General features: G+C 57.5%; 1 protein-coding gene across 1 annotated transcript in view; it reads left to right on the forward strand.

Annotated features, from left to right (window-relative positions):
- Positions 1-899: 899 nt before the first annotated feature.
- Positions 900-27,614, forward strand: part of RXRA (retinoid X receptor alpha) — a 115,187-nt gene continuing 88,472 nt past the window's right edge. The window contains exon 1 of the mRNA XM_075170687.1: positions 900-1,213. Within this exon, the coding sequence (XP_075026788.1) occupies positions 1,186-1,213 (28 nt within the window). The 5' untranslated portion in view covers positions 900-1,185. The remainder of the gene's footprint in view (positions 1,214-27,614) is intronic.

Below are 27,614 nucleotides of genomic sequence, written 5' to 3' on the forward strand. Positions count from 1 at the left end.
GCAGCGCACCCATGTGTGCATGTTCTAAACCGGGATGGTGACGGGTCCCCTGGCTCTGCCAGCTACCCCCTGGTTTCCCCCAACCTCACTTGCTGCAGGAGAGCTGGGCTCTGCGTTGGGAGTTACCTGTGCCAGCAGAAACCCCCAGCAGTGTCATTTCAGGCTTCCTGCGTGACCCTGTCGCTCCCCACTGCACGTGAGCAGCTGCAGCCGTGGACTGAGCCTGTTTGTTATGCATGTTATGACCATCAAGAGTGAGGGTCGATGTGATGTTTAATATGCTTCATGCATAGTAGAGTTGCTTTGGTCCATCAAGTCACTAATACACATTCTTACAAGGCTGTGTATCATTTATTAAATCTGGAGGCATGTCAGGGAGGGTGGGGACCAGGGCCCTGGCTGCCCTGGGAAGCAGCCAGCGGTGCTGGTGGGGTGGTACGCGCGGTGCTGAGGAGATGAGAGTTTGCAGATGAACCGCACAGGCACAGAGAGTTATTTGTCGTGCCTCATTTACGGGAAACGAAATAAATTGTGCTTTGAACGCCGGCCGCCGTGTGACAAACCCCGGGAACAGGGCTGAGGGTCTCCCTGGCTGCTCTGAGGCTGGGGTCAGCTGAGATTGCTCAGCATCACTCGAACAGTCACCTCCCCCCGAGGGCGCCACCGCAGCACTCCGCACCCCCCCCCTTTTTTTTTTTTTTTTTTTAAATTCCCCCCCCCCCTCCCCTTTCCCCATCACTTTAAAAAAAAAAACCCAACATTACTGTTATTCTTTCCCCCGACCCCGGCGGGGCCGGGCGCGGGGCGGCGCTGCGCGGCGGGGCGGGCGGTCGCGGCGGGGCGGTGGCGGTGGCGGTCGCGGCGCTCGCTCCCCCCTGCGCGGGCCCCGGCGCGGAGCCGATCGCGCCCAGCGGAGCCGAGCGGCGGAGTTACATTGTTGGGAGTTTGCAACAACTCCGCGGCCTCGACTGCGCGCCCGGCGCTGCGCGGGGCCGCCGGTGCGGGGCTGCAGCCTTCCCCGCCTCCTCCTCTTCCTCCGCCTCCTCCGCCCCTTGGGCTTCCCCCCCCCCTCCTCTTTCCCCCTTTCGCTTTGATTTCGCTCTCCTCCCCTCTGCGCGCCCTGTGTGTGTGTGTTTTTCGCCGCCGATCTTCACCAAGCCCCTTGGCATGAGTTAAGCACCAGCTATGGACACCAAACACTTCCTGCCACTGGGTGAGTTTTGTTCCGAAAAAGATTCTCCATTCCTACGGCGGGGCGGAGGGGGTGGTGGTGGTGGTGGTTAAATAAAATAAAATAAGCGCCCGACCTGCCCCCTTCTCCGCTTCCCCTTCCAGCTGCCGGGGAGGCAGCGGGCGGGGGATGCGCTGCGCCCCTTACCCGGGGAGGGCAGGCAGCCCGGCGGGGAGAGTTGGTGCCAGCGCCGGGGAAAGTGCCGGGCGGGCCTGCCCCGTGGCCGCCGCTCCGTCTGCCTTATTTTAGTTATTATTTTTTGGTGGGGTTTTTTTTGTGTGTGTGTGTTTTTTGTTTTTTTTTGTTTTTTTTTTTTTTTTTTTGCGAGGCGCAGCGCGGGGGGCGGCGGGCCCCGGGCGGGGAGCCCAGCTGAGCCGGGCCCAGCCGAGCCGGGCAAGCGGCCGGCGGCGCAAGCGGTATTTTCAAACGGGGCAGCGGGCACCCGGGCTCGACCGGGAGAGCCCCCTCCCTGCCCGGGGTTAGTCCTGCAGGAGGGCTTGGCAGCTCGCAGCCTTTGCTTCCCCCTCTTGCTTTTCTCTCTCGGTTTCTTTTTTTTTTTTTTTTTTCCCTTCCCTTTTCTCCCTCTCCGCCTCTCCCCGCCGGCACTGGGGCGCGCAGCCGGGCAGGGGAGGCAGGGCGCCCGCGGGGACCCCCGTCCTGCGCCCGCACCGGCCCCTCCGCTCGCATCGTCCCTCGCTGGCGGCTCTCAGAAGCCGGCACGCTTGGGACCCTCCTGCCTTTTTTTTCTTTCCTCCTTCTCTTCTTATTAGTTACGTTTTAAAACCTATTTCCAGCTGGAGTTTGCCATCGTTTCGGTGACTGAGTCAAGTCCTGGCTTGTAAGGGCGAATGCCTCCTTGCGTCTCGGTTTCAGGAGAAGTGATATTGCAGAGCTCAGTGTTCAGGGTGGGGGGAAGAAAAGTTTTAGTGAAGTAGTCCGGCGCCAAGTCCAGGCGAGGGGGAAGAGGGACGAATCCTGCCATCTCTGCCACCACTCAGCGTGGCGGCTCGTGGGCTCCCAGCCTCCGGCCGAGCAAGCCCACAGCCAGTGAGAACATCCAGTCCGGCTTCCCTGCGCTTTAAATCTGTGCTCAACCTCTGCTAGCCTGTGGTGGTGTGTTTCGTTTCTTTCTGGTTTTTTTGTTTGTTTGTTTTTGTTTAAGAATTGCAATTTTAGTTGTTCCTTTCTAAGAGCGGAATAAATATAAACACCATCACAAGGTCCCCAGCTAGCCCTGCCCCTCGGGAGGGTTTCCAGGACTGCTGTGGTCAGGGAGAGCTGGCCCCCCGGGCTGGCAGGTCTTCAGCTGGCATCTACTTTCCCCCAAAATCATGGTTTCACAGTGCCCTCGTTGATTTGGCTGTGAGGTGGGAAATGCAGCTGGGTTGACTTGCCCAGAGTTGCTGTTTGGGCTAAAAGCATCTCACCTGCAGCGTCCCCCGGGTGCGGGTCCTGCTTTCAAAGTCAAGCCCACTCCTTTTGGGTGGATGAAATGCAGGTGTCGGGGATCATCGCAAACACACCCACCGAAGCAGAAAGCGCCTATCTTTTGCCACACAAAAGTGGTTTAATCTCAGAGGTGGCCGTTTTAAGTATTTACGTTTCCTTTGATGCTCTTGTGGAAGATGGTCCAAACCTCTGTTGAGAGGGGCAGGATCTGGCCCCTATGTATATACTTGCATTTTCTTTCAGACCTGAGCTTTCCTGTTACGCTGTAGATGCTAAATAATATGTTGTGTTATTAGTCATGTTGACTTTGACGGGGGAGGAGAGGGAAGCGTGTGTCACCTTGCTGCTGGCTCGGGTAAAGATTTTCACACTGGTGCAAATGAAAAACAACTGATTTATCTGCTCATTTATAAATGTATGTGTGCGTACGGCGGGGAGAGGGTGGGTCTTTGCAACATGCTGTTCAGCACACCGGGAGCTGAAAAAGTGGAAAAACAAGGCAGCCACCCCAGGACAGCGGTGCTGGTGGGGGTCATAACTTTGCATCGCTGACTTAGGAGAAAATTCAGCTGCCTGTGGGAGCTGTTTAGGGTGCGTGGTCTGGGTTTGTGTCTGCTGCAGAAGCGACTCCTAAACTTTATCCACTGGGCTTTGGTCACCGATTACTGGAAAAATCAGCTTTGGTTGTAAGGGCAATGGGTTCTGCAGGTTTTGGAGGAGGAGATCTCAGTCCCGCTCTGAGCACTGGAGGCAGGTTGAGCCTGAAGGCGTGAGCGGTTTGTAAGAGCGAGGGGAGCCTCGAGGAGTGCGAGCAGAGAGCTTCCCAGTGAAACCAGCGCGGAGCTGGGGAGCCACGGGGCCTTGGTGCTTTTTGGAGGTGGGATGGTCCAAAACCCACCGCATCCCGACTTTGCAGAGTGCCAGGGTGTTTCGCCAACCCCATCCCATGTCATGGTTGGGAGCTGGCATTTGCAAGCTGCGGGGAAAAAAATAGCGAAGCCTGTGGAGTTTGTTTCCCTGCATACCAGTATGGGCCTGAGCTGGAGAACTGGGGGCCAAAATCAGGCTCTATTACTGTGTGGCCCCACCAAAATTTCAACTCAGTTTGGCCTAAAAAGGATAACCCAGCGGAGGTTCCTGGCCAAGTCCTGCCCATGGTTAGACTCGGATAACCCCGCTGATGTCATGGGTGGAAGCGTGGCCAGCGCTGGGCACTTCTAATAGTAGTATCTCATTTTCCTGCTCGTCTCAGGAGCTGCTGGCAGATGCCAGGCAGAGGCTCCCTGCGAGGACGGCACGTCCCTGGGCATCTCCCGGGCTGGATGCTGTCGCCCTGCGGCTCCGTCTGCTATCCGGCTCCCAGGACAACCTGCAGCCTGATGGCAGGGTCTGTGGGCAGCGGCAGCGGGGCTGCCTGCGCCTGCCCCGTGTCTGCCTGCGTGCAGCCTTCTGCATGGCGCAGGTACCACCACAGCCCTGCCTGAGGCTCATAAACACCTCGGGGTCCTGCAGATGCTGCCGAGGAAGCTGTCTGGGGCTACAGATCTCTCTTTACTAGGTTTTGAATGATCGGGGATGTCTTGCTTTTGTTCCTCTGGGGGGGGCTGTGTTGTGCCGAGTCTCCAGGAGGAGGAAAATCAAGAAAAAGCTGTCACGCAAGTGCTTGCGAGGCTGGGGGGATCCACATCTCCAGCCTGGTGGGATGCACGTGCTGAGGCCAGGCTTTGCACGGGGCCAGGTTGGGAACTGATGTGCAAACCAAGGACGGCGGTTCTTTGGGGAGCTGCTTGTTCCCAAGGCTCTGACCATTGCAATCCTTTTTATTGCTTCATTTTCTTCTTTGCTTATTCCCCTAAGAAGGTGGTAGCTCCTGGGGAGCAAAAGGGCAATGGTGAGTTTGGGGAGCCCTCCCTGGAGGCTCAGCCTTATGGGGGGAAGAAACAGTTAATGGGTGTCCGAGGCCGGTGCTTCCCTCCCGGAGGTCAGTTCACCGGGTTGCAACCTCTGCGAGTCCGTCTTCCCAGCCGCATGGCCGTGCCAGGGACGGCTGCAGCTGCTCAGGATGCGGGGTGAGAACTGGCCGTGCACGGCCCTGCCGAGGCCGGAGCGGGAACGCCTCTGAGGAAAACAGCAAAACAACCCCCCGTGTCTGGCCAGGGGGGAGCGTGGGGGCTGCTTCGGGTGGAGGAGAGCATTGGAGTGGGAACATCCATGAGACATCTTCATCCCGCATCCCCCGGCCTTGCCATCGGGCACGTGGCCGGGATGAGCCTGGATGCTGTGCAAAACCCAAGGCAGATTGGTGGAAGCCCACGTCTGGGTTGAGACCTTAGCACGATCCTCAATTCTGCTTCTTTTAGCTTCAAAAATTTACAGCTTCCTCCATAGGGAGGAAAAATTATGAAAGATGCAGAAAGTATCACAGCTTGTCTGGGCATCCCTGTGAGGAGGAGGAATCCTCTGCCCCACATCTGGAAGATGCTGGCCGGCTCCGTGGGGCTGCGGGTGCAGCACTGGAGAGGGGCCTAGGAGCAAGAGAGAAAGTCGGAGACCATGTCCTGGTCTCTCTTGCTGAAGCATAGCGTAGGGCTCGACCTCTCCCAATTGACAGATGCAAAACAAGCCGGGAAGGAATTTTTGCCTAGTTCAGAATCTGGGCTGTGACAGTTAAATAAATCCTCTGAGGGTCCCCGAGTTTACTCCACGTCGTCCTGCTGTGTTGGAGAGAGCGTTTGTGTTTCTCGTATTTAGGGCATTTTATTTATTTAAAAGAGAGCGGGGGAGAAAGCCACAGAATTTTAGTTATTCATTGCAAATATTATTACTGGCGTTTTGCTCCTGTTGAAAAAAAAATCAAGGGGGGAATCAAAACATTTCACTGGAAAATACACCCTGGCTTCGTCCCACCCACATCTTAAAGACGAAAATAAATATTTATTAAGAAACGGGTTAAAAACCTTTTTGTTGGAGTATTGTTTTCTGGGAGCGGGGTGGATTCCCATATGGCAGAGCCCTGCCACCCAGCTGAATTTTTTTTTGGGTGGTTTTTTTTTTTTTTTTTTAGGATAGTTAAGAAAACAAACAAACAGCGGAGCCGTGGGCGCCGCGGGGCAGGGGCTTGGGCTTTGGGATGTTCTTTGGTCCTGCCTTTTGCACAGAGTGCTCCTTCCTACGAGCATCCCGGTGCCTTTTGGGGGGGACCGTGTGTGAGCAGGGTATTCCCCCGAGGCTCTCAGCTGCCTGAAATCACCGAATCATTCTTGCTATAAATATCCCACGACCCTGCTGCGGGAGGCGGTGAGACAGCAAGAGGCGGTGGCCCTTGGGAAAGGGTTTAACCGAGGGTGGTGGTGATGGAGCGGGGATGCCGGGGGGGTCCCTGCCCGTGGCCGGGCTCCTCTCCGCTGAGCTGGGCTGCCGGTGGTAACCAAAGCCGGGGACACCTCAAATCACTGCCGGCGAGGTGCTGGGTATTGCAGGGACCTTCCCTGGGAGCTCGGTAACCTAATTGGGCTCTAATTAATCCTGTTCTCTGGCTCCGATCCCCAGCGCGTCTCCCCATCATCACCTCCCTTCGCGGGCGAAGGAACTGGGTCTCTCCTCCCTCCGGCCCGCGGTGCGCAGGGATGCTCGGCAGAGCCAGCACGCTGCGGGTGCAGGATCCAACCCCGCAGTTCCATAATTGCTTCCTAAAAGGCCCAGGTGGGCTCTCAAAGTCAGTATAGCTACAAAGCAATCGGGGAGGCAGCCTGGGTGGTTTTATTTTAATTGATTTTGTCAGGAGTTGCTGTATTTTATTACATTTAAAGACTAGACTCTGGAATAACTTTGAACGTTTGACACGCACACAAAAAGCAGCTTTCTGACATTTTCCTCTTTGCTTGTCTTTTATTTTATTTCTCCCCTCTCCTCCTCCTCAAAGGAAAGCGTGTGCCTGGAGGGAGGACGGAGGAGGAGGGAGGAGTGGTTGTGTCTCTCCAAAGGCTGCTCGAACATCAAGGCAGCGCAAAGCAGACGAAATAATACTGCAAATAAGGATTTAAAAAACCCTACGGAAGGATCCCCACACATGCCAGCCAGCTCAAACTGCTAGAAGATTTTCAGACAGAAGCAATTTAGCCTGGGAAAACGCTCTATTGTTGAGATGGAAACTGGCTGTGAGAACTTGCCTTTTCTGACAACGTTTTGCTTAGGCAAAGCAAAGCAAAGCAAAGTCAGGGGAACAACCTGAGTTTTGATTTAGAGAAGACGGAGCATTTCAAAATGGAGGGTGTTTTCTGAGATAAACAGGGAACAATTCCCTTGCGAGAGAGGGAAGAAAGGGTTCAAATTAAGCCCAAATGCAGCTCCCCTCCTTTGAAATTTTGTTTAACATGGAGTTAAAAAATAATCCTGTTCAAACAGACCACTCGTAAGCATAAAATGGTTGTTGGTTTGCGTTGTGTTTTTTTTTTTTTCTTTTATTGTGATCTACCATAAAAGTTTCAAGGTTGCACCTTGGGGCTGTAATTCTGATCGCAGCCCTGTTTGTGCCAGCTCCTGCCTCTGCGCATCAGAGGGGACGGATCTTGCCTTGAAAACTCATCGTCTGCCCAGATGAGACAGATACAGGGTGGGAAACTGAGGCACGCGGGTGCGTCTGAGCACCGGCGAAGCTGGGAACGGGGCCCGGAGCGAGGGCGTGGGGCGGTTGTGAAACCTCGGCTGGGTCGGTGGCTTCCAGCCCCGCAGAGCAGATCCGTCTGGGATCTGAGCTCCGCAGGGCTCCCGTGGGCTTTCGAGGGTCCCAGCTCCTGGTAGCCAAAAAAACCCCAAGCTGCTTTTTGGCCTGGGAGCAAAGAAAAGCTCGCAGATGGGGTTTGTGTGTAAGCCGGGTGCTCTCAAACCAGAGGGCAAGGAAGAAACACCCTAAATATTTGTTTTATTAAGCACCGGGGGCAGGACTTGCATCCCCTTTCTGCTCTAGTGGAAGATGGTTCCTCTCGCTGTAGGCATTGCTCCTTCTTTCAAGCCCTGGGGGATATTTTTTTTTTTTTTTTGGATTAATCTCTTGGTTTTTCTGGGCCCCGAGCAGAGGTTGGTGGTGTATTTGGGTTTGGGTCTTGTCTGAGCCGTAACTCTTTCCCTGGATTGCATCGGATGCGAGATCACTGCGGAGCGAAGAGATAAAAGGTGCAATACTGGTATTTGTGACCAATAAAATGTTAATGGGATTCCCATCTGGTTGTTACTTTTCATGGTCTCCTCTTTTGTGGAGTTTTGGCTTTCTTCGGCTTTTACAGACTTTAAAAATAAAGACAAAATAAGGGGAGAGGGAGCTGAGGGCAGCCCTGGAGCCCCCGGGGTTTACAGCCCCCTCAGCTCATGGAGCAAATCCTTTGTGCTGGGGCTGCCAGCAGCGGATTAGGGAGGGATGCCCCGTCTAGTTTCAGCTGGCTGGGCGGCGCTGGGCGCGAAGGCAAAAACATTTGATTATTGTTTTTCCATTTTTGGCCGACGAGTAAGTGCTGGAAAGTTTGGGGTTTTTTTTTCTTTTTTTTTTTTTTTGCTGTGAACTCTGTGGGCTGCTGCAAGACAATTTTGTTGTGGGCAGCGCGTCTCCTACGTGCCCATTACGGAGTCGAAATGAGGCAATGGCAGCGGTGAAGCAAGAGCGGAAGGAGAAACGCGGGAGAGGGGGTGCGCTTCCAGCCGAGATCTGCCCGGAGATGCAGAGGTGACAAAGCAGGGAGACCGGGTTAGGCTCTGCCGGCTTGGCACGGGGTGCGACGGAGGAGGCTTGCTCCGAGCGGGTGAGATGGTGAGCGATGGCAGAGGCACGAAGGGGCGTAGAGAGGAGCGGGGTCAGAGGGAGGCAGGAGCAGACCCGGGGGCGTTGCGTGGAGCTGGGGAAGCTGTTTTGGCTGCCGCTGGGGGGGCGAGGGATGGGGGAGAGCTGCTCACCAGCGCTGTGGCTTCCTTGCCCTGCACCGTGGGGAGCAGCAGGCTCTCCCTGAAGACCCATGTGCAGGTGGGGGCAGTTGCAAAAGGGGGGAAAAAAGAAAGAGGGACCCCCTTCCCCCACTGGTCATCTTGCCAGACCATGCTGGGCTCCCCTTCTGCCCCCACCTCCTCTTTTTGCCGCCCCATTTTTACGAGATGAGTGACTTTAGCAGGGCCCGGCGGCGGCAGATAACGGCGTATCGGCGGCAGGTTGTGCCGGAGATGCTTGCCCATGTCATGGTGGGGAGATGCGCGGTCCTGTGTTTCTTCGCATCGGCGCTGGGACTGTTTCTGGAGACCCCCTTGTACCCCACAGCTGCCCCGACCCACACCCGTGGGGCTGCTGCAACCCGGGGGGGGGCTTAGCAGGGGGCCAGGGGTGTGGGGTAAAAGCAGGGTCCCTACGAGGGCACCCGAACCCTGCGAGGGACCAGGCAACTTTAGCAAGTTGAAAACCTCTGTCTGGGAGCTCTGCAGCTGCATGGCCAGCCCTCCCTTTTGACCTGCACTTGTTCAAGTGTGACTTTCAATTGATCATAAAAATCCAGCGTGATTCACAGCGCTTCTGCCCTCCAGCCTGCCGGGCTCCGTCTCTCCGCACTCACTTAGCGTGAGAGCAAATTGCCCTCCAGTTCATCCTCGTTCTTAATGGGGAGCCGTTGCTTTCTGGGTCTGCTCCCCCCCATGCCCTCCTTGAATTATAATACATTAGAGATGGTGGCTTAGCATTTTAATTTAATTTTCTCTCTTTTTTTTTTTTTTTTTATTTGTTAAGAAAACCCATTTCAATGCAAGCTCCCAAACGTCAGGGTGGGGAGGGAGGGAGGTGCAGCTCCCGGCTCCATCCCAGCGCAGACCCCGTGTGCGTGCGTGTGCGTGTGGCTCACAGACAGTGAAATTGCACCCTAGAGTTATAAAGCAATTGTCTAGCTCAGCAGCAGAATGAGCATGAAATGGTGCAGAAAGCAACTAAATAAAATTGGGTAAGGCAGATGCATGAAAATAATGACATCTCTATACCGTAGTCAGGCGCGCTCGCTCTTTCTCGCACACGCAGATAAACTTTTATAACAGACTTTGCATTTATTTTCCCAAGAAACTCTTCTGAAATGGAGATGTGTGTTAGTGCGGCGTGAGCCTCCGCATCCCTTCTCCCCTGTTCCTGGGGCCGTCGTGCCGTGCATCGCTGCCCCTCTCCTCCCCTGCCGCTCTCCCTGTCACCCTTTTCCCTTTTTTTGTTTTCAGAGCAGGATTTTTATGCTCAGCCAAACACTGAAACGATAACCTTTGCAACTTCATTTCCCTTCGGCTGCGGCGGCCGTGCCGTGCCGGGGGAGCGCCGCAAGCGGGTGGCTCTCGGGCGTGACCTGCCACGTCCCGTGCAAATTGGATGAAGCGACGCTCTCCTGGCTTGCGCTCGCTTTGGGGTTTTCTCCGTTTTTTTTCCTCCCTGGATGGTGGCAGCTGTAAGGACGGGACTGTGTGGGCTGTTGCGTGGAGCTTTAGGACATGAGAGCGGGGATGCAAAAGCCGGGTCAGTGCACCGGCTGTGTCCCCGCACCTCTCCTCCCTGGTGATGGCTGGTGGCCCCGGGGCCACCTGCTCCCACCCTCTGCATTTATCCGGCTGCACAGGTTAAAAATGCCCCAAATTGGAGGCCTGGAGAATTGAACTTAACTGCCATTCTTCCCCAAACACCCACCCTGGTGCTTCCCCTGGGCTCTGTGCCGCTGTCCCTGCTGCCTTTGGCCTCCGCAGAGGCACGTTCCCCCCGTCCGCTCCTGGGAAGCCAATACATTTCCCGACACGGTCTGGTGTTTCGCTCCTCTCGCGCCAGGATCCCTGCGAGGCTGGGAACAAGCTGCTAATCTTCCCACCCAAGAGGCCCTTTAGGTGACATTAAGGCTGTGTCCCCGCCGCTCTCGTGCCCTCCTGCCTCCGAAGGCGTCACCAGGCACCGCTCCACGTGCTCGCGGTGCTGGGGATGCCCTTTCTCAATGGGGCGCTGCCTGCTGCATCCCAACCGGGATGGCTCATCCCGGGGACGGGGAGCGGGTGGCAGCAGTTGGGCTCCCCCAGCCTCCCCAGTCTGCTGCTCCCCTGTTCGGAGGGCTCAGGACTGAACTGGTCATGGATCCTTTCCCTCTCTGCAAGGAAAACTAAGTCCATCTTTGTGCTGCTGGGGTTGCTGCGCCGGAGCCGGGGGCTCGCCACCCAGTGCCTTTGCAGCAAAACCTCCATCTCTGATTTTCCTTTGCTGGGACATGTCCCAGGGGTCCCAGATTAGCTGCTCCAGTGCTTTGCCCACAGCCTTCCCATCACACGCAGACCGGCGCGGATCCCACGGGTGGCTGGGAGCTGCGTGTTGGCTGCGCAGCCCGGAAGCACAGCACGGCACCGGGCCCAGCAGCGCAGGACACGTGCATGTTCCCCTCCTCGCTGCCTCCAAAAACCTGGCTCCTCTGGAGCGAGGCAGAGGAGGAGGCTTCCCTGCAGAGATTGCTCTGGCTCTGGGCAGATGGAAGCCGAGGCCCTGCCAGCATTTTTGCTGGTGAGGAGCCACAGCACCGGAGTGGAGAGCAGGGAAGTGCACGCATGCAAAAATCGGTGTGAAGGCATAAATCAAGCCGAGAGTGAAAGGTTAAAGAAATCCAGAGGAAGCGGAGTGATGTGCGTGATAGAAAGGGGTTTCCTGTACCTACACAGGCCACCCAGGCTCCCTTCCTGTCAGGGTAAACCTGCTAAAGCCGAAACTTTCTGCACCCCTAAGCAAATCGTGGTCTGCTGGATGGGCACGTTGTGAGCAAGCCGTGCCAGTTAATACTTTGCACTTACAGTGTGCTCTTTCCGAATTTCTGCGGTGGTATTTATAGGATGCCCAGGCAGCTCCAGGGGAGCACCGCAACCGTCCGACCCCGTGGCGGGGAGCAGGAGCAGAGCTGCGGGAGGGCAGGGTGCGATGACCCGTGCTGGAAGCTGTGCTGCTGTGGTGCAGCCCTAAATCCCCATCCTCTCCACTGCCATCCTTGCTGGGCTGGTTTTCTGCAGGTGAGCGGTGCGGGCCGGCTGCCCTGTGCCTCTCATCAGGGACCGGACATCAGAGGTGGCTCTGAGAAGAGTTAAGACTCCTGGGACAATTACCTGCAGGTCCCCATTTAAGCACTTAGGAAGGCTTAGCTGTGATCCCTACCCGAGATAGCCTGGCCCCAGGCCAGCTGATACCTATTGTTTGCAAATGTCGGAGACTTTATCTAAACAGTGGTTCAGAGCCGGGGCTTGCTGGGAGCAGGAGTCCCAGATGTGCTGGGGGGGCTCTGCTGCCGGGTGGCTGACGCTGTGCAGGGACTTGCTCCTGAGATATCTTAGCGAGGCAGCACCCCAAATTACACCCTGGCAGCAGGTTTCTCTGCTGCTTATAGGGTTGGGAGACACAGATTTAGTTTGTTAGGGTTTTTGCCTGTGGTGCGAGTTGTATTTTGGTAGCGGTGCTGCCATGCCCTGCAGCTCCGGGGCTTTGCCTTGCAGCTCCGGTACAGCTCTGCCTCGGGGTTTTGCCCTCTCTGGGAGGAAAAAGCCAGCAGTTCCCTTATGGCAAGTCGTTCCCTCTTCGTGCCTCTCCTGTGGGGCAGGTTTAAGCTGTGGAAATCAGAGGCCATCGGTCACCGCGGGCTTTGTTTAGCTTGGGTGCTCGGTTTTCTCATCTTTGTTGTTTTTCCACCTGCGCTGCTATCGCCGAGGGGTGTTCGGCACCGCTCCCCGCGGGCACCCAGGCGCTCTGGTCGGCTGGGTGTTATGCCATGGGAGGCTGGGCGGGCATGGAAAACCATGTCTGACTTCTCCAGCAAGGTTTCACGGCCTCTAGGTGTGTGCAGGAAATGTTGCAGGGCAGGGATTTCTTGCAGCAAGCCCTGGGTGGCAGATAACAGCGCGGTTCCCGTCTAAGGCCCCCACCTACGCGAGTGGGGAGGCTCCACCTCTCCCTGCGCCTTCCCAAAACCCCGCGGCAGTGCAGGGGATGCGGGGCTGATCCGGGCACCCTCCCAGTTCCCTGTTTTGGAGCAGTGGCATCTGCCCCTGGACGCTACCCTGGCCGCCATGAGATGCAGCCCACCCTGGGGCTGCTGCTTGCTGTAGCTCAGCTGCATCCCGGGAGCGGCAGCCGGCATCGGGGGAGCCCAAAAGCTCTTCTCGGGGGTGCATGAGCAGGCGAGCCCCAGGATACGGCCCGGGCAGCGGTGGCGTGGAGGGTGAAGCTCATCCCGGCTCATCCCCAAGAGCAGAGGGATGCTCCCAGTCCTGCCCGAAATGTGGGGACCCCAAACCAGCCCTTTGGAAGGAGGAGAGCGCATGTCGGGGCAGAAAAGTGCCTGTGCTGGGTTGGGGTGCGGGTTGGGGTCCTCGCCGCCCATGCCGGGTGGGAAAGGGGCGAGCGTGGGGCTGGCGGTGCGTGCCGGGCGCGGGGAGGTGCCCGCGGGGCGGGAGCAGCCGGTCCTGCCAGTTCTCCCCCGTGCAGGGATGGGTGCTGGGAAGTCCCCCCAGCTGCAGTCGAGGCCGGGGTGAGGGCTGCTCCCGGGTCCCTCTCTGCCACCGGTTCCCCGGGTGGCCTTGTGCAAGTCACCCGGGGTGGGCGTCCCTCGGCTCCCAGCTGGGTGACGGGGTGACGCTCTTCCTTGGCTGGTCCTGATGGCTCCATTGCAAATCTTTGGGAGCAGAGACTCTGTGCTGGGGAAGGCACCCAGAAAGCCTGGCCCTGGCTGGGAGTAAAAGCTTGCTTTGCATGGGAAGGGAAGGCGAAGCCAGCGTGCTCCCTAATTGAATGCACCTTCACAAATTAATAAGGTAGAAGTGACTCTACCGAAAAAAGAAACCCCAGTGCATTGGCCTGTCCCTGTAATTGTCAGTGTGGGAATTGTGGGCACACGAGGACTTGCAAGCGCATGATTAAATCTGCAGCCTTGTTTCAAAAGCGGAGGGAATGAGCCTCCCAATGCTGCCCGGCCCCGCGCCGGGGCTGGGGGTTGTGGGCGACCCTTTGGCAGAGGAGCCTTTGCCAGGGCGGTCCGGCTGGCGCGGACCCCACGAGCACCAGTGGGATCAGCAGCTCGGCATTGATTTCATCGGACGGGTTCAAGATCGCGTCAGCTTAGCTAAGGACCGAGATTGACCCGCGGTGATTTGCTGACTTTATTATTAAGATGATGATGTGGCTGGGCTGGGGGAGAGGGAGCTTGTTGTTCCCGTCTCTGCATGGTGGGATGGCTTGGGGCAGGACTGACACCTTTTCCAAATTTTCACTGTATCTTATGCTGTGAAGAGGTAAAATCCTGACGGTACCTTGAAGGAGCGTTAGGAGAAGGACTCTCCATCCCAGCTCTTGGCCCTGTCAGTAGCTGCAGAAGAGGAATGTTATAAGGAGCTATTCATCATTGCAATTATTTTATTAAGAGTACACAGTGTGCTTGGGAGCTGGAAGAGATGGAGCTTTGGGATGTTTTCAGCATTATAAATACTGGTTGGTTACATCACCCAGCTTTTAAAAAATGGTATGTGTAGTCCTGGTGAAAGAGGATTTGCAGACAACCTTGGAGAGGAGAGCTGGGTGTCTGTTCCCAGCGGGGAGGGCAGCACGGCTTCTGTCCTTGCATCTCCCTCGGGACCAATGGGGAGAGAAATCTCTGGGCTCTGCCGCTGCACAAAATCCCTGGGGGGAATTTATGCCCGGGTGCCCGGTGTGGGCTGGAGATGGGTGAAACGGGCTCCTGGGGGGCAGCCGAATCATCATCACAGGCGGTGGGTTAGCTCCTCAGGCAGAAACACGGAGCCCCGTAGCGTACCACTGCTCCCCGCTCTGCAAACGCTCCAAATAACTTCATGCTACCAAAACCCAAAATGCTGCTCTGAGGCCTGTTCTGCAGTTTTCTGTCCTGTGTGGGGCCCTGCGTGTTTTGCAGGGGCTGCCCGCCTCGGTGGCACCCCATCCTGCTGCGGCAGCGGCGGGTCCCACGGCAAGCTGGCACCTCCGTGTGCGTTATCGCAGCCGTGCTCCGGGGCTAAAGTCCACGATGGGAAAGTGCCCGGTGGACTTTTAACTGGAGTCCTCAGGAGAGTCCAGCTTAGAAACCTTTAACTGTTTCGTGGCGATCTCCGCTGGAAAACAAAGAGAGAATCGGGGAGAGGGTGGGCTGCCCGCCCGGGGTCCGGTCCCTGCAGTGGGGACTCGCTGTGCCGGGGAGGCGATGGGGACCGTGCCGGCGGGCGCTGGCGTCGTCACTGCATGTGCCCACCCCTCTGCTGGCTTTGCTGTCATACCCTCAGCTCTCGGCCCGGCTGTGCCATGTAGTATGGGCCCCCCAAAACCCAGCTCTGGGCATGTAGAGGCTGCACCAGGGTCACGGGACTGTCCTGCTTAGGACACATCTCAGCGTGCGTCCCTGCCCTCCTCCCTTTGCTCTCCCTCCTGCTGCGTGGCCTGAAAAGATGAACCCTGTTTGCTGGGGAGGGGGTGGGCATTGCTCTGCAGCATCCATATCAATGGGACGCTGCATCTGAAGGTTGAAAGGAGACTTGGCTGCTGCTTTTTTTGCGGTCCCGTATGCTGGCTTTGCCTCCTGCTTCAGGCACCTGGGTGCCCGGGGGGGTTTATTCCAGCGTCTTCATCCTGATTCCTCTTGCCCTTTTCCTTGCTTTCATTTTGCATTTTGTTTTTTTCCCCTGCAAGTTGTGAGTCTTGTTTGCTCTGGGTGGGTCTGCAGGCTCCGAGCAGGTCCCCGCTGCCGGCCCAGGGCTCGAGCAGTGCCTGTGGGTGGGAAGGCTTTCCCCTTGACTCCAGCAAAACCAAACAGCCGCCCTCTCTGCGTCACAGGGTGATCGATCCGTCTGCAGCGGGGACGGGGAGAGGGCGTGCTCCCCCAAAGGGCCAGGGGCTTTGCAGGGGGGAAGATTTGTGCAAGCAGAGGCAACGCAGGATTTGTGCCCGTTGAGACCAGCTCAGCGTGGGACGGCATCGCTGGCAGTCCCCGGAGGCACAGCTTTGCAGGGGAGCGGGAAGGCTCCCCGTGTGCCACGAGCCGTGCCCTCAGTGGAAGTGATTCCCGGGTGAGAAATTCCCACTGTGGAAGCCTTTATTACCGGGCAGAGCTAGGTTTGTTTTGTTTATCATCCATTTACTTGGCTTTGGAGGCATGCCCAGATTTCTCCAATTTTGTGTGTGTGGATGTGTGATTTATTAGGATTCAGGGTTTTTTTTCTGGTTTAATTTCACTTCCTCAAACTGACAGGCCGTTTGAACAAACTTCTTTTGGATGATTTCCTCTATAGTTTTAAAGGGACGCCTGAAAATAAAGAGAAAATGTTGCAACATGGTTGACAATTAAAAAGACACCCGGTCTGCCGCTGTGACAAACCTCAGCCCTGATTTCGGTAATGGAGAAGAGCTCAGAGGGTGAAAAAACAACATGATTTCACTTTTGGGTACTTAGAGCTTTTGACAGCACTTCAGGGATCACTGGCTTTACTTGTTTTGCTGTAGAGCCGATCGTGCCGCGATCCCGTGCACACTTAGGCATATTCTTAGCTTTCTGCATGCGAGTGGTCCATTAAAATAGCTGTGCGTGTCTAAAGCTTTGCCAGCTCCAAGCTTTGGTTTCCTCTCTTTGGCTTGATCTGTTCCGCAGTAGTCAGGAAGGGAGGGGGGGGCGGGAATCCATTTAAGAAACACTGGAAAATGTAATTGCAGCCTCCAGAGAATGGGGAGCAGGTAGGCAAGGGCAGAGCACCTGTAGCTGCCGTGAGCTGGGTTTGCTGCGTTTGTTCTGCCGGGGTTTTTACAAGCTGGGATTTCGCAACGGCGACGTGGCTTTCGAAATAACTAAGACAGGGTTTTGCCTGGGCGTTCTCCGGGGTTCGGCGCCGGGCGCGTTGCTGGCGATGCAGCCCGCGGCGCCGGGAGGTGGTGGGGAGCCCCGGCGGCGTCGGGGCGATGCTCGGGTGCTGCCCGGGCGCGGGCAGGGACCTGGGGAGCCGCTCCGTCCATCGCGCTCACGGTGCCTGTCAGCAGAGAGATTGAGATGAAGGAAAACTTCCTTTCCCCCTGTCCAAGCTATAAAAGCATGAGAGAGAGAGAGAAAGATTTCCCCCAGGGATCAGCGGTGATAAAAAGCCTCTCTTTTGAAAAGCAATGAGAGAAAAGGAGTGTGTCTAATCCTCCCGGAGAAGAAAGGGAGAACATCCCTCTGCCGCGAGCCGTGCGGGGGCCGGAGGGTCGCCGGTGTGGACGCAGCGACCCGGTGCTCCTGTCCAGCCGAATCCTGCCTGGCGCTGGCTGATGCAGAGGAAGGGCCAGATCCTCTGTGCAGGAGCAGAGATGCTTTTTATTGCACAGGATCCGAGTGGGTGGGCTTGGAGGAGCTCCTGGGAGCCAGCCTGCGGGTCTCTGTAGGGCTGGGGGCTGGCTGTGCTGCGGTGCAGGGTGCAGGCAGCAGTGTGGGGCTGCTGGGGGCTGGGGAGATGCTGCTGGCTCTGTTGCCATCCCCACGTTGCTCAATCTTTGCAGAAGAGCCTCGCTGGCACCCGGCGGGGGAGAGGCATGCACAGATTTTTCTTTCCCCTTTTACCCTTTACCCGGGGCTGGAGAAGGCTGGAAAGGGGAGATGCAGCCCCGAGCGAGGAGGGACGCTTGTCCCCGGGGCGAGTATCCAAGGGACTACCACAGCTCTTGATGGTTTTTTCCCGGTGGTACGGGGGCGTGCAGCTGGCCTGGCTGGCTGTGTCTGCAGCCGTCTTTCCTCTCCTGGTACAACCATGTCACCATTTCCTCGGTGACAACCTGCAGTGTCCAGGCATGACACAAGAGCTGCTCCGTCACCCCGTCAGCCATGGGGCGGTGGCAGCTCGGCCGCTGGTCCCGTGCTCGCAAGTCTGAGCTGAGGCCGCCCGGTTGTCTTTATTGCTGTTGTGGTTGATGATTTATTTTGAGCAGCATCCACCCTGTCTCGTGATTTGATTAAAAAATAAAGCAAACAGCAGTGCAGGCGGGGGGGTCCCTTCCCTCAGCCCCCACGGGGTTCCCAGCCCGTGCCTGAGCCGTGCGGACCGGGGACAGGGTTTAGCAGAAGAACGTGCTGGGGATGGAGGGTAAAGGCAAATGGCAGTGTCACGGTGGAATGACCTGTCCGGGCAGGAGAGCGGCTTGGCTGGGGACGGAGAGGTGGGCATTGGGGCGGGAGGCCTCCGCACGCCGGGTCGCACGCACCCGAGCGGGGCAAGGGGCGACTGCCCCGCTCCTGGGGACCCACTGCCCCTCTCATCAGTGGGGTTGAGGATCCTTTCATAGAATGTAGAGATTCATCTGCTTGTGAACAATTATCTGTGTCTCCTTGAACTGAATAATGATAATCCACAGCCAGGAAAGTCCTCATTATACTGGGATTAATGAGTTTATGTTTAAAAAAAACAACCACCCAAAACCACCACCCTGCAAAGGAAGATCCTTCAGCAAGAAACGGGTGATGAGGTGGTGGTGCCATGGAGCTCTTGCCACAGCCCCGCTGCTGCTTCGGCGGCTGGGGATGAAAATAAAGCTGAGATCAGGGCTTGCGAACTGCACAGCCTGGCAGGCAGCGGCGTGGGCTGCATCCCGGGGACGCGCGCCGGGCTTCCCCAGCAGCCTCGCCTCGGGATGTGCTCGCTGTGCTTCTAGGTAAGGATTTTGGAGAGACCGTTAGCGTTTTGCTGTCGGAGAAATGTGCTTCAGCACAGAGCATCCTTTTGTGTGCTGGGAGCCTCTGAGGCATTAGATGGTGCCTGTCATGTCGTGGTGTCACCTACTGTCCGTCCGCTCGTCTTGGCAACAGCGGGAAACTGGGGCTGAGATTTTTGAAGATCATCCTCGGATGTTACAGCCAACAGCTTCGGTGCCGGGATTTTATGCCCTGGCCCTTGGGGAGGGCTTTGGCAGAGCCCACTGCCCTCTGCTTCTGTATGGAGGGAGCAAATGAGTCATGAACCCCTCGCAGAGAAAGGGGAGCAGGAAATTAGCTCATGGCTCTTGTGAAAGAGAGAAGCCGACTTGATACCTATAATTAAAGGGGGTGTCAAGGAATGAAGTGCAAATTCCGCAGTGGGCATCTCACCGGGAGGGAGAGCGGCGCCCGCCAGCTGACCCGAAAGCAGCAGCTCCTCCCCGGCCGGGGGCTGTGGAGGGGCCGGTGCCGGGTCTGCGAGGGCCAGGCGTGAGCCCCCTGCTCCCGTCCCTCCCGGCAGCAAGGAGCTGGTGCAGATGGCAAGGCCACATGTGTCCTGTCCCCATCCTGTCCCCATCCTGTCCCCATCCTGCTGCCCCAGCCAGCATGAAGGAACCGGCCGCGGGGAGCTGCGGGAACAGTGCCCAGTGGGGTCGGCGGATCTGTCCCAGGCAAAAAACTCCTGGGGAGCACGTGGGGCTTGTCAGGAAGGCGAGGGGTCCCTGGGCACGGGGAGAGGCAGCGGTAGAGCGCGAGGCGAGGCGGGGGCTCGGGGTGCCTGCTTTGGGAATTGCAGGCAACCAAGAGCAGGAGCAGGACGTGGAGGCAGCATCCGTGATGGTGCGGTGGGGTGGGATGGCCTTGAGGGGAGACCCGGGTCCTCACCGGGGTGGGAGGAGGCACTTGGGGACCCATCCTGCTGCGGTGCAGCACTGTCTCTGTGTCACCTCGAGGGCCTCGTTCCCCTAAAGTGCTTGTGTTGCCCCCCAGCACGCCTCTGAGGGGAAGGGAAACTGAGGCACGGGGGTAATGTTGTGTGTTTGTTTTGCCTGAGCGCTGAGCAGGCTCCAGGCTCTTGCACCGGTCCCTTCTTTTCCGGACGCTCCTACCTGCGAACGCTGGGCTGGTGCCAGGAGCACGCAGCGAGCGGTGGGGTCCCTCCGGCCGTCCCCCGGCTTGGTCCCCGCGGCTGCGAGCGCCTTCCCAGCAAATGTCAAATCTGCTGAGCAGACGGAAAAAAGAAAGAAAGAAAAAAAAAAACACACACAACCCAACAAACCACCCCAACCCAATAATACAAGGAAGAAATGCTGGTGTGTCCTGGGTGGATTAGTTGAGACTCCTCGGCGGATTCCTCCGAAGGGAGGTGCTCGCGCTGGAAGCCGGCCACCAGCCGGGCCTGCCGCATTTTTCCTGGATTCTCTTACCATTTGGGGACTGAACTTTTGTCTGAAAAATATGTATTTTTAACTTGGTTGTGTCTGAAGCTTGTCTCGGCTTCGGGCTGCTCGGCTTTCTGCTGGCCCAGCATGCGCTGAGGTGGATGCGCTGGGAGGTGAGGGCCAAATCCTCCATCCTGGCCCGGCCCGGGAGGAGGAGGCGAGAGAAGGAAAGGTTCGTTCTGACGCAAAAAAAATAATTTCAGAGGTTGCCTCCTGCTTGGCCCCATTGCCCGACATACACAGCAGGAGCATGGAGCAACGGCGCTGGTATGTCCGAGGACAAAAGCAGCAGTGATGGAGACATCGGTGAGAAAATCTGGTGTGAAGATAGTTAGGGGAAAAAAAGAAAAGGGGATAAATATCTCAGAAAGGCTTGTAGCCCCCAACACGCAGGACTGACGGACCCAGATACACGATTGCCTTGGAAACAGCCATTGAAGTGTGCGATATTTCTGTCTCCAGGTGCTTGTTTCCCTCCCAGCTGCGGAGCGGTCGCAGGGCACCGGCACCGCTGGCCTCTGCGTGCCGCCCGGGCGGGCTGCCCGGCCACTGGCACGGTGCTGGGCTCCCGGGGAGCCCGAGCTGCTCCTGCACCTAAGCCTGGCTCAGCGATAACGTGGCCGCTGAGGATTGCACTGAGCTCACAGCTCCTCGGGGCAGGGATGAGGCCGGCGAGGTGCGGCGGGTCCTTTGTTTATTGTAGGGTTGCCGGACGCAGCGTGGCTCTGCGGGGCTGCTAGTTTGCTTCCCCCGCTCGGGGACGGAGCTTGCCCAAGCCAGCAGGACAATCCGGGCTATGTTTTCCTAATTAAAACAAATAAAACAAACCCATACCCGGTGTTATTTACAATATGTGCTCTGGAAGAGTTGAGTTGAACACTGTTTCCTCGCCGAGTTTTTCCCTTTGTCGCTCACACACGAGTTTGTTGTTGTTGGCTGCTCCGGAGGCCGCGGTCTCGCGTGCCGGGCTGCTGCCGGCCCCGCAGTGGGCTGCCCGGGGAGCCGGCGTGGGGTGGCCGGGGCTGGGCTCTCCCTGCCGCGCTTAGTGCGGGTTTTGCTCCGTGGCACATGTGGGTTTGTTCCCGGAAAGCCGGTTAAGAAGGGCGGCTGTGCGGGGCGGTGACTGGGGTGCTTTTGCGAAGTGAAGAGATGCTGCTGCTCGTGGGACTTGCCGCTGGGACGGCAGGGATCTCTTTGGGGTGAAATAAAACGCTGGGGTTTCCTGCAGAGGGCTAGCAGGGCATGGCAGGTGACTTTCCAGCAGAGACCAGCCTCACTTGCTGGTCGTTGCCTGCAGCATTTGTCCCCGAGGGGCTGCACTGTGGTCCAGCAGCATCTCTCCTGCGCGGGGTCCGAGACCTGGAAGTGCCGCAGCATCAGGCAGGACGGGCAGGGGTTGTGGTTTCAGGTGTTGCAGCTCTGGCTCCCGGCTCCCACCCAGTGCTGGGAGCAGACATTGCCCTGAGGATGGAGAGGCGAGATCTGGTCCCAGGCCACGGCGCTGGCTGCAGGGATGCGGCTGCAGCAGTCGGGTGCTGCGGTGACCGGGCAGAGTTGGCGTGGTCTCAGGTGATGCTGGCTGCTCCCCCAGGGAGGGACATCACTTACTGGGGAGGGGGAGATGGCCGCGGGTGCATGCACACAGGGAGAGGGCATGGATGTCCGCGCTCACCGTGTTGGCAGGTTTCCATCCTGCTGCTTTCTCGCGGGCACCAGCCTGGCTGGGGACGCTGCGGGGAGGGACACGTGCTGGGCACGGGACGTCACGGGGTGCAGGCAGACACGTTCGTATGGGAAGCATATGGCAGGTAATCCAGTGCCAGATGGGTATTTGCTTCCATTTCCCCAGCTCCTGCACACGCAGGCGGGCAGCGCTCAGCGGTGTGGCCAGACCCCCACGGGGGACAGCCCCGAAGCCTCCCCCGGGAGCACGGCGCGGGAGGGCTGGGCCGGGTGCCGGTGGCACGGCTCGCCGGCCTTGTGCAGCCGTGCAGAAATGCCCTGCAGAGCGCAGGCAGCGCCGCTCGGGCACCAGTGCAGTGAGCTGTGCACGGGCTCTGCACGCACAGAGCCGGCTGAGCGCACCCGCCTCCGCCTAGCGGGGCACGGCTTAAAGCTGGGCTTAGGAGGTCAAAATCTAGCTAATGAGTTAATGGCAATTAACTCCAGGGCACTTTACAAATATTAACTAATTGTTTTGCTATGAGCAAGGTCCGTACAATTACCCCACCTTATAGACTGAGGCACTGAGGTGTAGAGGAGCCGTGCACCCACAGTTGAGGTGCATTAGCATCAGGGCTGCGACTAAAGCCGGGGGCTAATTCTGCTCCTGTTGACATGGTGAACAGTTACCCTGGGGTTTCGGGCATGGCAGGGTCAGATCCCAAAGTAGGTTCTTACCCACTTTTCTGGGGAAGCAAACTGCACCCCGTGGACTTTGGAGCCTGAGCATCTCTCTGCCTGCTCCATCCCCGTGTGCATTTTAGGGGGAGGCAGCCGTAGCCGTGATGCTCTCGGTAACCACCCCCCCCGCAGGCAATCTTGTGTCTGTTGGCTTTTTACTGTGGTCCCCAGAAGCAGCAGCATCTGAGCGGGGTCTGCGGCACGCGCAGCGCGGTGCAGGTTTTGCAGAGGGAGAGGGGCCCTCCGAGCACGCGGGGTGTGAGTAGGTGGGCAGCAGGGTTCGTGCAGGTACAGCGAATTTTAAATCCCTCTCGACGGAATGGTTTGGCCCTTGTGTGCTTACTGTTTGTTTGTTTATTTACTTTTTTTGGTGGCCTGAGAAGTTTGTAAAAGTGCTGCAAACAGCAACTTATTTTGTTGGCTGTTTGGGGAGAGAGGGGATTAAATCTCAGAGGCCCATTGTGCGAGCAGAGCTAATTTTAGACCTCTGATCTTAAAATAGAAGAAAGAAAAGAAAAAAAAAAAAAAAAGAGGCTTTTTCCCCTGGGCCAAGGGGAAACAGGCTGCCGGCGTCGGCTGACCACCTGCAAGGTGGCCCCAAGGAAGGGATGCGGCTGCCGCCGGCCAAAGTCAACACGGGAGGTGGCCAGGGCTGCTCCTGGCTGGCAGCAGCCACCACCGGGAAAGGGCACGGCAGAGAGCGGCGTGGGGACGAGGCGAGGATTAACCCCCTGGTCTAATGGCACCCGGCGGCGCTGCAGGGACAGGGGGAGGTTGCGGTGCTGGATGCGTGCTGGGGACCCACGGCCGTGCTGAGCAAGGGGCTGGTTGCAGCAACCCACCCCAATGGCTCGGGGCTGGCCCAGCTCCTGCTGGGGAGCGGTTCCTGGCCAGGCCAGGCGGGTCTCGTGTCCGCAGACCCCCGCGGCCGTGACACTGGGCACAGGAGGTGACCCGGGCTCTACCTTGGCATCCTTCCCCCCTGACATGGAAAAGGCAGCAGAGAAGTGTCCCTGCGATGGGCCGGCTCCGCAGAGGCTGGATCCCATTTTGTGGTGGGGCTCGTCATCCTGCGAGCAAATATTCTGGCTATATTAAAATGCTTGGGATTTTCTAGCGAATTGAAGCTCTCCGAGCAGTGCCAAGAACAATTCAGCAGCCTCCAAAAACAGCTTTCCCTGAGGATTATTTGTTCCTCTTGCCAGAAGGATTGATGAGAACTGGTAGATTCAGGTGACTCAGCCCAGCGTGACCTGATGGTCTCATCCCAGGCGGGCTGGCGCTTGCTCCCGCTGCCGAGCCGGGACCGTGCCGTGCCGTGCCGTGGGGTCCCCGCTCTCCGTGCAGCCCCGGGAGGAAGCTCAGCAGAGGCTGACAGCTTGCAGGGCATCTCGAAAACATCCCGTGAGCTTGTCAGCACTTTGTAATCTCCTTTCTCCCTTCTCCCCAGGAAACCTCTTGCAAAGGTGTTGACAAACTCAGAGGACGCTGCGGCCGAGCCGCTGTGCGAGGTTATGCCGAGCCGCGGCGCAGGAGCAGCGTGCGGTCGGCTCGGTCCCCCCCGAGCGCCCACCAAACCCTCCTGCTGCTGCCAGAGCCTCTTCTCGCCTGCGGGAGCCTGGCTGGCTCGGAGGGGATGGAAACCTGCTGCTAAGGACAGAGCAGGAATAATTTTGGCTGTTACCTTAATAACAAAACCAGCGAACTCTGCGAGCTGCCTTTTAAAACCGCCAGAAGTAGCAAAAATGCAAGGCATGTGTTTAGGTAGAGCTTCAGTCTCTGGGTGTTTTTGGAGGAAAAAAAAAATATACACAAGGCTGTTTTCTTTTGGTTAAAACCTCTTTTGTGATTTCCCCCCCCTTTTGGATAGCTCTCTAACTTTCAACAGCTCACGCAGTAGGTGGACGTTTGTGCTTGGAGATGTTTCTCCATATGCTTCCCATAGCTCCGCTCATAGGTTTTGCACATGGGATGCAAGAGAGAGGTAGGCTGCTTTAATATCATATGATAGTATGAAATTAGCTCCATTTTACATAAATTGAGACACCCAAGCACTCTTAGGCCTGGGTAGGGCTTGCTGGGGGTTTCTGTCCTCCTTCCCCTCTGCCCAGGGTGGGAGGCAGAGACCCCGGGGCCGGGCGGGAGCAGGAGCGCACATCTCTGCACGCACGGCTATTTTCTCCCGTAATCCTTTGCCTGCAGAGGGTGAATTCCAACCCGCGGTGGGAATTTAGGTCAAAGGTGCTTTTAGTTCAGAGGAATATGATCAAATTAGGGCCTTTTCTGTTTGCCTGTGTGGTGTGTTTTTTTTTTTTTTTTAAAAGGGACTTGCGTAGGCAGGGCTGCGAGGAGAGCTTGGCAGATAGATGGTCAGATTCTGACCATCCTTAAATCAGGACAGCGCTGCCTTTGCCTGCAGCAGGGCTGGGATTTCAGCTGGAAAGGTCAGAATTAGTCCAGAGTTGGTCTTCGGCTGGGGATGCGTTTCTGGCCCTGCCTGGAAGGGTGCAGCCGGCAGAGCCTGCGGCATCCCCTGCAAGTCCTCGCCGGGGGGGGGTGGCTCAGGGACTTCCCTGGCCTGGGGGTTGGAGGGATTAAAATCTTATCCCTTGGGAAAAGAGACGGCATCTCGCTGGTTGTGAGCTGGGAGGTTTCCACTCGATGTCCCTGCGGTCCTGGGGAACGGGGGAGCCTGTTCCTGCTCCTCCATTGCCCCAGATCCACCGGGAAGAGCTGGCAGGGTGCTCCCCCACCCAGTGTCACCCACGCTCCGAGTGGGATCCCATGGGAGCTTCCTCTGGTCCTGCTTGTGCCGTGGCTGCCCTTCGGGTCGGGGTGGGCTTGGTGAGGCGCCGGGCTCTGCAGAGGGTGCTGAGCCCTTTGCGGGATGGATGCGCCAGCCCAAAGGCACTTACTCCTGGAGCAGGAGGCGGCGGCTGGGAAGCGGAGGGAGGGATGGACGTGTGATTTGAAAACGAGCTGCTGTGCGCTCCTCTGTGCCTCTCCCAGCGAGTGTCCCTGTTTCATGACACCCCCTTGCTTTGACGTTGATCCAATGAACCAGCCATTACTGTAATTTCCAGCCAGCGTGGGCTTCTGGTCCCCTCTGCAGCTGCTCCATCGCCGCGCTTGAGGCAGCATCGCGCTGGCTGCGCTCTCGGCCGGGCAGAAACAGCCGCGAGTGGAGAGGAGGCGCAGGGAAATCCGGCCTTCCGCTAGCGGCAGGCTTGAGGAGCAGGGAGGAGGACAGTAATTAGGTTTGTGGTTAAGCGCCTCATCCGCTGGGACCTCTTTGCTGAGAGGAGATGTCCGTACTCATGCCAAAAATCAGCTGTCGCGATGCTGGGGTGTTAATCTGCTCCGGTCCGTCTCTGCAGGATGGGAGCATCCCTGCAGCCGTCGTCCTTTCTGCAGCGTGGGGGGGATGCGGGGATGCTCGAGACGTGCCAGGGCACCCGGTGCTGCAATGGCTCTGCTAGCTCGGTGCCACCCCTTTGAAAGCATCGGAGCTGAGCCGACAGAGCGGAGAGGAAAACGTCTCTCTGCTGCTCAGACCTCCGGGCCGGCTAATAATAACCTTCCCCCGGGCCGCGTTCATTCATGAATGTTTGCAAAGTGCCTGCAGGTTTTGGAGGCAGGCGCTGCGCGCGTGGGCTCGCTCCCCAGGAGCCCAGCCATCACCCGCTCGGGGAGCGTGGCCCGTGGGGATGGCACCCACTGAGTCGTGGGGGGCTGAGCCCGGTGGGGCTGCCGTGGCCGTGGGGCTGAGCCTGCCCGCTGCAGCAGCTCTGCCCGGGACCGCGCTGGATCCCGTTGCCGTCCTGCCCAAACCACGCGCAGAGCTCGCTTGTGGGCGAGAGCAGGGGAAGAAGGGGCAGGTACATGGCAGGTTCTCTCTGTAAATAGCCTAAAAAAGAAGCTTTTATGAAGAAATACATTAGTTGTCGTCTGCTGTCTTAGCCGAGCTACCGCAGCCTCTTAAAAACTGTTTGTTTTCATCCCTGACATTAATGCAAGGTCTAAAATAAGAGCTGCAATTTCCAGACACTTTTGCTATTAGTGATAGGCAGGAGTTAACCATTCAAGCTTAAATTAATTGTGCTGTGGTGTGGGTTTTTTTTTTTTATTGATGCATAATGTATGATGAGAAAAAGTGAAAAAATAATTAAAGTCTGAAGAGCGCTGCATGGATTCATTCATTATGAAATCTGGGTCAGCAGCCGGAGAAGGAAAACAAGGAGGGGGGGCTGCTGGAGTGGAAAAACAGGACTTCAGAAGCACTGCAGGCATCGGAGGAATTCACGAAAGGCCCTTTTCAGGCAGCCTGGGAAATCCGAAGTTGCATCGCAGCTGCCCCCCGAGGAGGAGCGGGGCGAGCGGGGCTCCGCACCTCGCTTGCGAGGGAATTCCCTCTCCCGTCTCTGCTTGTGGCTTCTCTTTCAGACGTAGGGGTGGGGGCAGGTGCCGCCGTGCTGAGCCAGCAGATCCGCGGGGAGGTGACCGAGGGGAGAGCCCGGAGAGGTGGAAAGGGCTGTGCTGGGTGTTTGCAAAGCTGGGGCTCAACAGCAGCGTGTTTCCAAAAGGCTCTCTGTGCCGTGACTGTCCCCGTGCTGTGACCGTCCCCGTGCTGCCAGCATCCCTGTGCCATGAGCATTCATCCCCGTGCCACGAGCTGGTGCAACCGGGAGCTTTCTGCTCCTGGTGCATTGGGCACCTGGCAGGAGGGCTCAGTGCAGGGCTCGCGAGCGGGCAGCCGGGCTCTGGGGACAGGCAGAAATGAGACTGTGGCCGTACCCGGCTCGGTGCCCGCTTTGCTCACTGGACCGTGCCGAGGGGCAGGCAGCTGGCGGGCGCCCTGCCTGCGCTAACCAGCCATGCGCGCACCCAGAAAACCTCAGGTCGATGTAGCGGTGTGCAAGACTCCAAGCAGTGGAGTTTGGAGCGCTGCAGTGATCGGTTTGCAGACAGCGGCAGGGATCGGAGGTTGGACACCGTGGAGGTGGTGGGGAGGCACGGGCTCCGCTCGCTCGCTGGGGCTGCCGCCCGCCCTCCTGCACGGCCATGGGCAAGTCGCTCGGTTCTCGGTCCTTGTCTAGGACACAGCTAATTGAATTGCAAAGAGCATGGTTGAAACTTGGAGTCTTCCCCGTTGGCAGGAAGCACAGAGGTTTCAAACTGTGCTTTTGTCCTGACTTAGGACAAAAATATAGCACTTTTGGAATTTAATCGCAAAATGGAAATTCCCCTCCTTCCTCTTGCTCCATCCACAGGAAATACGGTCCAAATTGATCGAACTTTGCAAACAGTCAGCATTCATCCTTGGGAAATACTTTCATCATAGGAGCATTCATCCTTGAGAAATAATTT

This window comes from Calonectris borealis, chromosome 21, assembly GCF_964195595.1.
Source record: "Calonectris borealis chromosome 21, bCalBor7.hap1.2, whole genome shotgun sequence".
Lineage (NCBI taxonomy): Eukaryota > Metazoa > Chordata > Aves > Procellariiformes > Procellariidae > Calonectris > Calonectris borealis.